General features: G+C 43.9%; 1 protein-coding gene across 1 annotated transcript in view; it reads right to left on the minus strand.

The window, feature by feature from the left end:
- LOC124775602 (SET domain-containing protein SmydA-8-like) overlaps positions 1-9024 on the minus strand; it is a 62766-nt gene extending 53742 nt beyond the window's left edge. The window contains exon 1 of the mRNA XM_047250433.1: positions 8948-9024. Within this exon, the coding sequence (XP_047106389.1) occupies positions 8948-9024 (77 nt within the window). The remainder of the gene's footprint in view (positions 1-8947) is intronic.
- Between the last annotated feature and the right edge of the window lie 4757 nt (positions 9025-13781).

Below are 13781 nucleotides of genomic sequence, written 5' to 3' on the forward strand. Positions count from 1 at the left end.
GCCACTACGGACACCGTAGGCAAAGGAAGTTTCAGTTTAACAGCTCGTCGATGTCTAGGTATTCCTAGCTGGAAAAGTATGATGGAAGAAACTATCCGTAATATCAGTGAGGAAACAGCCCGATACAGTGATTTAGGGACACCACACAGTAGCCGGACGGACTTCGAGTCCCACTCCTCACGAGAATGAAACCAGTGCGGCACCTCCCACGCTTAAAGATAAACAAACTGATAAATAAAAATTTTGTCAACTGTACGTTTGCAGATCGTGGCTTTGAAATTCGAAGAGATATTTGAAATATGGTGGTATTAAATAAGTTGAAACTAGTGTGAACAGAGAAAGTGACAAATGAGGCATTAGGACACTTGAGGAAAGGGTCTAAAAGTCTTAAAGAACTTGGGCGTGGGGGAGCCAGCAGAGTTTTTAGAATTATTGAAAATTGGCCGTTGGCTCTATACTCGTCTATATTCTGCAGATCATATTACTGTGTGTTGCCGAAGTTACTTTCACTATTCAATGTTTCCCTGAGACATTTAAGTCTCTTTTTATTATCTACGATAATTATCTAAACAGACGAAATGAATTAAAATTTGTGCTGCGGCCGGGACTCGAACCCGGGTCTTCTTGCTTCCACTATTTTTAGCATTTCACGCCTTTTCTGTTCCACTCGCGAATTTTTCTAAGTTTCTAAACTACCTCTTAGAACGTGAAGAGAACGCGGGATCTGTAATGGATTGTAAAGGAGCCAATGCCTGAAGACGCAACGTGTCCATGATGCGTAAAACAGCGCGTGGAAGAACGACAGTAACTGCTATTATTCTGCTTATTCCTGTATTTGTACCCACCTAACTACGTCAAACTAAGCCTCCCTCGGCGTGTTGTAGTAGGATACGTCACCAGTGGAAACGAGCCGTTGTGTGTTTAATGTGACATGTGACTACTGTACGTTTCGCGTATGTGTCTTAGCACACAGGAGAGTGGAACACATTGTTCTACTACTTTGGTTTGGGATGTTGCGCGTATTTTTTATCTACATTTCAGTAACGGAAAATTAGAAATACATTGTACATAGAAAGATTTTGTTCTGTGCACTTTATTAAACGTAAAAATGTAGAAAAGTTTCACTGCATTCACTACAGTATTTTTGTGTGTCATTCGTACTCTGACTGGTTTGATGCGGTCCGCCATGAATTCCTCCCCTGCACTAACCTCTTCATCTCAGAGTAGTACTTGCATCCTCCGTCCTCAATTATTTGTTGGATGTATTTAAATCTCTGTCTTCCTCTACTGTTTCTACCGTTTACAGCTTCCCCTCGAACCCTTATGTCTTAACACGTGCCCAATCATCCTGCGCTTCCTACTTGTCACTCTTTTTCTTATGATCCTGTAGTGGGAGATTCTGCAGAGAACCTGCTGTTACTTATCCTTTCAACCTACACAATTTTCAACATTCTTCTGTAGCACCTCATCTCAAACACTACGATTCTCATCTTCACACTGTCCATGATTCACTATTTTGTATCCTGCCTGGAAGGCGGCACGTGGGTCTGCTCCTGTAAACTGAAGGGTAGCCGAATGTAGGAAGTGAGTAGGAGCAGGAAAAGGTAAAACACGTTGGTACTGCGTGTCAAATTATAGATGTTTACTATAGGCAAAAACAAGTTAATAAACGGTTACATTACTTTGCAATGAGGTGCGAAGTCTTAGGCCCATCGTAGGTAGAGCAAAGTCTCTTGCCGAAGCGAAGTGTCCCGGCCGTCTGCTCTTGATCAAAGGGCTGAGTGTGGAGCGCAGCTCGTAGAGCTCCACAGCGTCGGCTAGAGGGCGCTGTCGTCGGAATCTGTCGTAGTGTCAACTTAAGAACTTTCACCTACGCATCGTAGCTATCGATACCACACACTATCATACAACTCTGTGCTCCAAACGAACATTCTCAGAAATTTCTTCCTCAAATTAACGGCTAAGTTTGATACCAGCAGACTTCTCTTGACCGGTAATGCCTTCTTTTTCTATGCTAATCTGCTTTTTATGTCCTCCTTGCTTCGACTATCATGGGTTATTATGCTTCCAAAGTAGAAGAATTTCTTAACTTCTTCTACTTCGTGATCCCAAATTTTGATGTTAAGTTTTTTGCTATTCTCATTTCTACTACTTCTCATTACTTTGTCTTCTTCCAGTTTACTCTCAGTCCTTATTCTGCACTCATTAGACCGTTTACTCTATTCACCAGATCCTGTAATTCTTCTTCGCTTTCCTTGAGGGAAGCTTACCTCTATTTTTCTCAGGATTTCGAAAATTTTCACCATTTTATATTGTCGAACGCGTTTTATAAGCTCATAAATCCTACGAGCTCGTCTTGATATTTCTTTAGTCTTGCTTTCATTTTCAAGCACAATGTCAACCTGCCTTTCTGATGCTGTTACTTCTCCTAAACCCAAACTAACCGTCATCTAACAGATCCTCAATTTTCCTTTCCATTCTTCTGTATATAATTCTTGTCAGCAGCTTTGATGCATATACTATTAAGCTAAATGCAGGGAAGTTCTCGCACTTAGCTGCTCTCACTATCTTCGGAACTGTGTGGATGATATTTTCCCGAGAGTCTGATGGTACGTCACTAGTCTCATAGATTCTACACACCAACTTGAATAATTGTTTGATTTTCACTTCCCGCAATGATTTTATGAATTCCGATGGAATGTTATCTGACCATCTTACTTATTTGATCTCCTGTCTTCCAGAGGCCATTCAAATTCTGATTCTAATACTGGAATCCCTATGTCTTCCATGTCGACTCAAATTTCTTCTTCTACCACGTCATCAGCAAGTCCCCCACCCTCTCATAGAGGCCTTCAGCTTACTCTTTCCGCCGATCCCCACCATTTTCTGCGTTGATCACTGCAGTTATCATTGGACTCATAATGTTGGGTTTTAATTTCCCCGAATATTGTTTTGAGTTTACTATATGCTGAATTAAACCTTCCTACAATCATTTCTTTTTCAATTTTTTCACATTTTTCCTGCAGCCATTTCGCCTTGGGTGCCCTCCGCTTCCTATTTATTTCATTCCTAATTGATTTATTATATAGCTGCATTCCTCTCCTTTAAACAGTTTTGTACTTCTTCTTTCGTCTATCCATTGATGTATTTCGTTTGTTGCCCAAGATTTCTTCGGAGTTATATTCCTTGCTTTTATGTTTGTCCGCCCAATATCTGCGATTGCCCTTTTTTAGAGATGTCCACTCATCCTCAACTGAACTCCCTACTTTGGTATTCCTTATCGCAGTATCCACATCCTTAGCGAACTCAGAACGCGTCTCACCATTCCTTAGTACTTCAGTATCCTGCTTCCTACCACACTGATTGTTCCGGACGATTCACTTAAATTTCAGTTTACTCTGCATCGTTGCTAAATTGTGATGAGTTTATATGTCCACCTGGATACGCCTTACAACCCAATACTGATTTCGGAGTCTCTGTCTGAGCATGATGTAATCCAACTGGGATGTTCCCGTGTCTTCTGACCTTTTCCGAGTATATCCCCCGCCCGTGATTCTTAAACAGAATATTCGCTGTTACACTATGAACTGAAATTTATTTCAGAGTTCAACTAGTCTTTCTCCTCTCTCATTCCTACTGTCAGACCCAAATTATTCCGTAACCCATTCTTCAACTCCTTCCCCTACAACAGCATTTCAATCCCCCATGATTAGATTTTCATCCTCCTTCATATACAGAATTATCCGTTCTATATCCTCATACACTTTCTCTATCTCCTTATCCTGAGCTTGCGACGTTGTCATATGTACCTGAACTATCGTTGTCGACGTTGGTCTGTTGTCGAATCTGATGAGAACAATGCTGTCATTGAACTGTTCAGAGTAACTCACCCCCTGTCCTACTTTCCTATTCATAACAGTATTAATAAAGCAATATTACCTGACGAAATGTGTGCAAATCAGAAGTGAAACAGCGGAGAAAAACGTGTAGGGATGGACGGGTGATTGGCGTTCAACGTCCGGTCGACAAGAAGGTCATAAAGGAAGAAGCACAAACTCCTTTTTCGCAAAGGGGACAAGCCGTGTCCTGTATCAGCCTTTTTTAAGCGAGTTGTGGAATCCAAACCCGACTGCCTGGGTGGTATTTAACTGTCACGAATGCGAGCACATTATCGGAAGTACAAACAAATGTCAGTGTCAAATCACTGATAAGATTAAGTTGGTCTGGGAAAGAAATTGGGTTTAAAGTGTTTGTGTGGCCTCCATTGGAGTATGTGGGATACATGTAAATGATACCCTCCGAAGAAGCAATCTGTTTCAGTGTAGTTACTAGAAAGCTACACCAAACATTCACAGGTATACCACTTGAAACAAGAGTAAAGGAAATATACCGTTGATTATTGAAAAATGATGCTCCTTAAGTAAATTCGCATTCACTTTTTTGTATCATTGTCAAAACCAAGCTGCAAAATCGTCCAGTTGCAGTTCGTTTTTACCTCGAGATGAATCAACCTCAGCGTCGTGGAGAATTTCGTCAGTGAACATTCTGTTAAACGAGGATAATACGTGGCAGTCTCTCTGCGGTTGGCAATGTAAACGATATCTCACGAGCAAACAAAACTCGATGCACAGTCTCAATTTGGGAAATTAAAATGCTGATAAGATATAAAATAGTAACAAAACCGATAACGTCTGCTTGCGATACGTGCATATTAATGATAATATTCAAGATCAAGAGCTTTCGAACAGTTATGAATTCATGCAAAGTATGCGCAAAGGATTCCATCAACTCTCTCACAGGCCGTTATAAAAGCGCAAAAAATTACGTGTGGTGCGAGTGTAAAACTGAAACCACGAGGTGCTCATATGCACGAGAGATCATAGTGGTATCGATAAAAAACAGACTCTGCTTATGGTCTCTCAAGCTTTAGTAACTGTCATTTTTATCTTCCAGGAACTCTGAAAATAGAAATGCTATTGTTGTGAAACCACTTCTCAAGGTATCTACTCAAAATATCCACGGGTGTGCTGCCGGTCTATAGTGTCCAACGGGCACAATATTTCGGCGATCATACATGTCGCCATCATCAGGTGAACTGACGGACTGAGCTCCTGTGAACGCGCCAGCACGGAGATCCGTACGCTATGGCTGCTCAGAGGGAACTGGGTTCGGTCGCGGCGGCGGCCGATTTAAATACCCTCCGCCCGCGGCGCGCTCCCTCCGCCGTCCGCGCCCCGCGCCACGGGCGCGCGGTGGAACAGATTGCGACGTCATCTGAGATGACGTCGGTGTGATGGCTCTGTCCGCCGTGGTCATCACAACTATACGTTTGCTCGATTTACTCTTGATTAACCCGATCGCTGGTTCCCAAGCCTTGCCAAGATTATAGCCACAGTCACGGTTTATGAGGTCGTCATTGGCGCGAATTTCGATGGCCTCTCTAACAACGCTGTCCCAGTATCTCGACGTCTGTACCAGAATCCTCGTGCGGTCATACTCCATGGCGTGATTTTCCGACAAACAATGTTCAGCGACCGCCGACTTGCTCGGATACATCAGTCGAGTGTGCCTCTGGTGTTCACGGCATCGATCCTCGACGGTACGCTACGTCTGACCAATATACGACTTGCCACATTGACACGAAATCTGGTCGGTTTGAGGAAGGCCGCCGCGGGCGGAGGGTATTTAAATCGGCCGCCGCCGCGACCGAACCCAGTTCCCTCTGAGCAGCCATAGCGTACGGATCTCCGTGCTGGCACGTTCACAGGAGCTCAGTCCGTCAGTTCACCTGATGATGGCGACATGTATGATCGCCGAAATATTGTGCCCGTTGGACACTATAGACCGGCAGTACACCCGTGGATATTTTGATTATCAAATACGCCGGGAGAAACTCAAGAATCACAAGGTATCCACTGTTTCGCCAACGTATTCTAACAGAATAACAGAAATGAGAGCTCTCACGCGAAGATTCAAGCGTTCGTTATTCAAAAAAATGGTTCAAATGGCTCTGAGCACTATGGGACTCAACTGCTGAGGTCATTAGTCCCCTAGAACTTAGAACTAGTTAAACCTAACTAACCTAAGGACATCACAAACATCCATGCCCGAGGCAGGATTCGAACCTGCGACCGTAGCGGTCTTGCGGTTCCAGACTGCAGCGCCTTTAACCGCACGGCCACTTCGGCCGGCATGTTCGTTATTCCCGCGAGTTGTTAGAGAATGGAACGAAAGGGAAATAGTTTGAAGGTGGTTCGGTGAAACCTCTGTTAGACACTTGATTTCGCATTGCAGAGTAGTCATGCAGATGTACACTGATGAGCCGGGACATTATGACCACCGACCTACTGTAGATACAGCCCCGTCCAGGCGGCAGCAGCGTCACCTGGCGAGGAATGACTGCTAGTCCGACACGCGCACGGGGCACATAGTATCAGTGAGCGTGGTGTCTGTGTGTAGAACGGGGAAAGCGCGCGATCTATCCGAGTTTGACAGAGTGGAGACTGTGACGGCCCATAGGCTCGGGACGAGCATTTCGGAAACTGAACGACTTGTCGGGTGTTCTAGACGGGGCTGTGGTCAGTGTCTTCAATACTTGGCGAAACAAGGTGAAACCACGTCCAGACGTCGTGGGGTTGGGCCGCCGCCCCTCATTACAGATGTCGGACGTCATACGCCGGTCAGACTGGTAAAAGAGGACAGGCGGCGAACTGTGGCGGAAATAACGTCAGACTTTAATGCTGGGCAGAGTAAAAGTGTGTCACAACACACAGCGCATCAAACACTCCTAACGATGGGCCTCCATAGCTGATGACCCACGAGTGTGCCAATGTTAACACCACGACGTCGGCAACTACGACTGAAATGGGTACGGGACATCGGCACTGGACGTTGGCGCAGTGGTGGAGCGTTGTCTTGTCTGATGAATCCCGATAACTTCTTCATCATGTCGATGGGAGGGCGCGAATCCGTCGTTTTCCAGGGGAACAGCTACTTGATACCTGTGCTGCAGGCCGGAGACAAGCTGGCAGCGGCTCCGTTGTGATCTGTGGAACATTCACGTGGGCATCCGTGGCTCTAGTGGAGCTCGTGCAAGGCACCGTGACGGCCAAAGAGTATCGTACACTGGTGGCAGACCACAGACACCCCTTCATGAAGATCATGTTTCCCGACAGCAGCGGCATTTTTTGGCAAGATAATGCGCCATATCACAAGGCGAGGAATGTGACGGAGTGGTTCGAAGAATACAGTGCTGAGTTCCAATTGATGTACTGGCCCCCTAACTCTTCAGACGTGAAACGGATGGGACACATCTGGGATGTGACGGAACGTGGCGTCAGAGCTCATCACCCCCTCCCCGGAATTTTTGGGAATTAGGTGACTCGTTTGCGCAGATGTGGTGCCATCTTCCTCCAGTGACTTACCAAGACATCACTGCTTCCACACCATTATGCGTCATGGCTGTTAGCTGTGCCAAATGTGAACATACCGAATATTAGGTAGGTAGTCATAATGTTCTGGCTGTTAGGTGTAGATGTAGATGTAAAAACTCACAGAGAAATATAGTTTTATCCCGTAACATCATTGGCTTTGACAACATACGGACCTGTTTATATTCCATGGAGTTCATGCTTGGATTTTAGCTCACAATGTTAAACATCTTGATACATAAAACAGTGTTAATTAAAAGAAGCGTCGATTATTATGCGCTTGGAAATGTTGTTAGTATGCACATGCTTTGTATCTAAGTGTATGTGATCATCAGTAGTAGAGGCTCGACTGTCCGCAACAAATGCAAACAACGTTCGCCCTCTCGAGGAAACAGTACAACCATTATGGACAACGTAATTGGAATTTGCTAGAAGTTCTGTTGAACCATGCACTTGCTAACAGCGCAGCGACTGACTACTGTGCAAAACCGGTAGTCACATACCGTCTGTAATCAAAAAGATGCTTTCATATTCTATCGTAACGCGTAAAGCAGAAGCGACACTGATTTCAAAATAGTGTCTAGGCTCATAAAAGCAAATATCCCTATTGTCAAAACGAGCTGTAAGATATTTTCTACAGTAAACTAGGATGTTAAAACTGCACATAGATGGACTGGTGGCGCAGTACGCAGATACTTGTCATATGGATCATACTACGAAATTAAATGTCGGTTTTACTATAATTTTCACTTATTATCAGCTTAACAACTAACATGTCAGCAGTAACTTGATTCCTTCATCTTTGGTGAATTATCTGCGTTCTCCATTCTCTCCCCTTCTCTCTCTCTTTCTCTCTCTGTCTCTATCTCTCCTCTCTCTCTCTCTCTCTCTCTCTCTCTCTCTTTGTGTGTGTGTCTACGTGCACGTGAGTGTGTGTGTATATATACGGCTATTGCTATTTGCGACGGGATTCATTATGTTCCGACGACATCTGGATCGTGTTGACCTCGTTATTCGTCCTTTCTGTCTGATGTCCGTGAACGCGAGCACACATGAGCAGCGGTGTTGGGAGAAAGAGCAACAGAAAGAGCGGAGAAATTCAAGAGAGGGAGAGAATGAGGCGGGGGGGGGGGGGGGGTATGGGCGAAGGGGGGGGGGGAGGAGGAGACAGGTGAGAGAGTTCCATCATCATCCATGCCGCAATTTATGCCTAAAATTATCTGATTTTATTCTCTGTGTAAGCACCAGTTCGCTCCGAGGCTCTTCCTTTGCTGTCCTGTGTTGCTTCACACTCGGGATCCTGATTTAACTTTTTTGTGGTTACCGTGAAACGGAAAACGGCCGATTGCCTCCTACATCGCCATCTATCCAACTTAGCCAACTAATCAGGGCATTGTCTCTAATCGCCACATTGTCGACGAGCCGCTCAGTTCTCAATTTCCTTGCTTCCTGTCCATGTGCTGAAGGTGAAGTTTTCAATTCCACATCAAACTTCAACAGTCGCCTGTCTTCCTTACTCTAATGTGATCCTCGCTCTGCTCTTGTCTGCTAAATCTAAATCCCGAAGGACCCCTTGACGGCGATCTGGCGTCATGTCGTCCTCTGCCACATGATGTCATTTTGATGTTGTATGGAGGAGCATCGCCTCAGCCTTTGTCAGCTTTCCAAACCTCGTAGCCGCTATTTCTGCTTCAGATAGCTTCCTCAGTTTGGCAGAACAAGGAATTAAATCAGAGTCCTCCTGTCCACTCAACTGGGAAGGGCCTCTTCGCTAGCGATTTTAAATTTTGCAGTTAAACCCAGAAAAACGTATAACGACAGAGAATCGAAACCTGAAAGACTGAGACATTAATTACCTCAGCAAGTTACACATTCAGTGCGTCGTCTTTATACGCATCCATCATAAAAGAAAAAGTTTATCAGTTGCACCAAAAACAGTGAGGCAAAGAATACACTTTGTTGAAGAAAACAGAAGAGGGTTACGATCTTACTGAAGCAACGAAAAGCCTCAACATAAAAGATGCAATTTACACACTTGCTCAAGCTTGGGAACAACTTAACGAAACCGGGAAACACAAATCATGGAGGAAATTTTGTCCAAGTCTAAACCAAGAGAAGAACTTCGAGAAACTCTTGAGCCAAACACTGCAGGATTTGCAAATTCTTCAGAGTGATATCCAGCCTGCACAGAACGTGACGTTGCTGCTGTTACCAACGAAGAACTTGAAGATGATCAGATCATCGATCTTGTTTTGCAACAGTATAGTGCCGAGCAGGAGGAGTCGGATGATAAATAAAACGGAGAAGACCAAAAGATCAGACAGTCTGCAGCGAAGGATGCATTCCAGAATGCCCACAGATACTTGGAGCAACATCCAACGCTACCATCTATGGACATATTGTGGGCAAAGAAGGGGCAGATGCAGTTGCAAAGTCAAGGTTTAAGAAATTTGTTGAGTGCTTAAGTTTCCTGTTTTCCATTCTCTTTATTAGAAATGTAATTTTATACTTAATCCTATTTTGTTACATTATTTTGAGTTCTTTAAATGCCTTGTTTCGTTCTTCTCTTATTATCCGACCCTTTTAGCGTTGCGATCATCCCCTGGTCCCAGAAGTGACGGTTATTCGAGGTTATACTGAATATGCGAACGTAGGCTTCTACTGACCTTGCCAATTTCTATAAAAGTAGCATCGCCACTGCTGGCACGATAAATTACGATTTGCGTCCAAAGCCAAAAGAAAAATAATACGAAATAAAATTTCAAGGAAAAGTACTACTGATTGTCTTTACAAACAGATAATATTTTCGGTGAGTTCTTTTTTAATGAGTTTTGGATTAAGTTTCCGAACTACAACTAGGACTATAAATTACGCCTTATTGCAGACTTTCAAGAGCGACGCTTACGACAACGGAGGAAATATGTTAATCCACTGAAAATTTGAGTTGTAGAATTATTCTAAACCGTCTGCCTCTAAAAGCGAACAGAATACGTTAGGCAGCAAGATCAGACTGTTCACTTTATTAAAAGCAAATAAACCTTAATACGACAGGTTAAGAGCAATAAAAATGTTGAGAATAAGTAGACAAATTTCAAGAGTATTGTACGGTGGGTCTTTGATACGTATATGTCGAGCCAAGATGCGAGAGATGAGAAAGCACCGCCGTCGTTTCTTTTCTTTATAACAACCGTTTTAGAAAACTACTCCGAATGCAAAGAGAACACCACTACTGATTTAATATTACCAAAAGCCTTGTTGAACACAAAAACCGAATGAAACCAAAATGAGCGTAAGGGTAGCCGTGCTTTAAGCGTTCAACGAATTCAAAAGTAATATTGTATCTATGACATGAGAAAAATTTTTAAGAAATACGAAATTACGTTTTCCACCATAGTTTCACTGAGAAAGATCATACTATGGTACATCCTTTCAATTATCAGAGCGTTGTCGAACACATTCCCACAATTATAGGACTATATCGCTGATGTCAGCTTGTTATAGAATTTTGGAATACATTTTATGCTTCCTGGAGACTGGAAGTTTCCTCTGTCGGTGTCAAGGTGGATTCCGAAAGAAACAATCCTGTGAAACTCACATCTCTGTCTGTCCCCGAGACCTACAAGGCAGCAGATACCAGCGCCCACGATCATGCCGTGCGTTTCGACTTCGAAAAGACATTCGATACTCTTCCGTTGTGACACTTCGTGAACAAAACACGAGCGTGCCGAATATCAGACAAGCTTTGTGACTGGAGTGAAGAGCTCCTGACAAATACAACACACCATGTCTGTCTTACAGGAGAGGAATCTTCAGTCCTAAAAGTGACTTCAGACATACCACACAGGATCACTTCTATCGTGACCTGAAGGCCTGTGCGTCATCTACAGGCGTTGCGAGCGCTCGTCACCTATCTGCTTTAAGGTATTCGCTGAAAATTAAGGTGGCTGTGTGACCTATGGTAGGTATGCTTGTATCGGACTGTGCTAATTGAGGAAGTCTTGGGAAAAAGGAAAATTTCAAGGAACCAACACTGAATTTATTTTATCCATATTCTGCAGCTTCAAATGTTACTGTATTCAGTGCACTGGAAGTGTAAATTGAAAAGCGCCTTCAGCCACAATTTTTCGTGTTTTATTGAGTACACGACACATTTCTGACCCTGTGATTCCATCATCAGGTGTAATGTATCTTAATACAAGCATTATTTTTTTCTCTTGAATGAGATGCAATGCATATTCCTGTCATGAAAGGGTTTGATGTTAGGTTATGTACTTTGTTAAGTCAAAGGCAGAAAGTAAGTGCGAAATAGTGGAAAAGATGAACAGAGTAAACTTACTACACAATCCATGAAAAGCGTTTTTAACGTTTTAGCACCGTTATACGTTCTTTTCTCCATGATTGTGCTAAAACTTAACAGGCTTTTCTTGGATTATGTGATAAGTTTACTCTGTTCATTTTTCCCACTATTTCGCACATATTTTCAGCGTTTGACTTAACGAAATTCATAATCTAACACCAAACCCTTTTTTTGTGGCGGCGTTCGTAGCGACAAACAATTCGCTGTAGAAACGGCTTACGAAGTCACCGCCACACTTTTAATAGCGGGCCGACCGGTCCGCTGGAACAGTGAACAGAAAGATGAAAACCCAAACACTCTGATTAAATAAAAGTCGGTACTTATCTTTATTAAAGAAGATACAGAAACACAGTAGTGAACTCCGTGTCTACAGAAATCTGTCTAGTTCGAGTCGGAGCGGCTAGGTCAGCGTCGGCTGACGACAAACAACAACTCTGCTGCGATGAACACACAACTGACTAGCAAGTACACAATTCGGTGGCGAGTATCCAACTGAGCGGCGAATACAGAACTGTCCTAGCGCTCGCGACTCCAGCGCTTAAGAAGCCAGAAGCCAGCGGTGGCGCGCGCAGACTTGCGGCGATTTCCTGTATCGCTGGCGCTGCTTATGCGGACGGCGTCCGGACTTTGATGCTGCCAACCTTTTGGCAGCGGGCTCGTTTGGCATTACTGGCTAGGATATAACACCTTTCATGACAGGAGTATGTATTTCACCTCATCCACGAGAAAAAATAGTGTATTAAGACAAATTACACCTGATGATGGATCCACAGGGTCCGAAATGCATCGTGTACTTAATAACACACGAAAAGTTGTGACTGAAGGTGTTATTTAATTCATACTTCCAGTGTGCCAACACTGAAGTTCAATAGCTATATCTTTTCTTCTTTTGAGCATAAGTATGTATTCAAGAAGTACGTAGGCGGTGCAAAAAATTCTTGTGCTACGAGAGGTATAATGCTACCAATGCTAAGAGCGCAGAGGCGAGATATGAAAATGAAGAATTCTGCACCACTGGTCGAAAATCGAGCGTCGCAGTTTCGGTGCACCCATGACGCAGAGAAAGCTTTCTTTTCTAAACCAAAACAACATGGCTTTTCTTAGGCAAAGATGTCTAATCTCCACGTTCCATGAGTTGGAAACAGACGGCCATTTCCTCGTGACTGATTTCCCAGAGAACCACGAAACTATTCGAAGTGTGCTCAAAAAATAGTTCAAATGGCTCTGAGCACTATGGGACTTAACATCTGAGGTAATCAGTCCCCTAGAACTTAGAACTACTTAAACCTAACTAACCAAAGAACATCTCACACATCCATGCCCGAGGCAGGATTCGAACCTGCGACCGTAGCGATCGCGCGATTCCAGACTGAAGGGCCTAGAACCGCTCGGCCACACCGGCCGGCAAGTGTGTTCATTTCGCCTCGCGTGTCGACACGTGCTAGGGTTCCTTGTCTATTTTGGTATAAATAATATTAACAATTGTCGCTTGTGCGGCGTTTGCTGGTGGCGAGACTGACTGTTGGCACTTCCTCTTTGCCAGAGTGGGGATCTCCTGCTTGAATGTCTTTGCTCACAGATCCCGAGCCCAGAAATCTGCTGGGTTACGAGTTCACACGAGAGAAGCTAGCAAACTCATACTTACAACAAGTCTGTTACAACTGTGTCGCTGCAAACCTCGACATGACCCGTTGAGACCCATCGTCTTAATGTAATACCTGTCTCCAGCGACAGTGACCTGGTGACCCATCCAGGCAGTTATAGAGATGAATTTGCACTCGCGAAGACCATAGAGAAAGCATTTGCGTTTCTACTGTTAGTCCACCCGTATCAGTTAATAGTTCTGGTTTCGGTTCCCGGTTTCATCCACATTAACACTGGCGGCTGTATTCACAGACCATGACTTTACTGTCCATGATATAAAATGATTGAAAAAAAAAAGTGAAGCACCCAGAAGGGATGTGGAAGCGAAATGAAACTTCATAAGTTTGGAG

Source organism: Schistocerca piceifrons, chromosome 2 (genome assembly GCF_021461385.2).
Source record: "Schistocerca piceifrons isolate TAMUIC-IGC-003096 chromosome 2, iqSchPice1.1, whole genome shotgun sequence".
Taxonomy (NCBI): Eukaryota; Metazoa; Arthropoda; class Insecta; order Orthoptera; family Acrididae; genus Schistocerca; species Schistocerca piceifrons.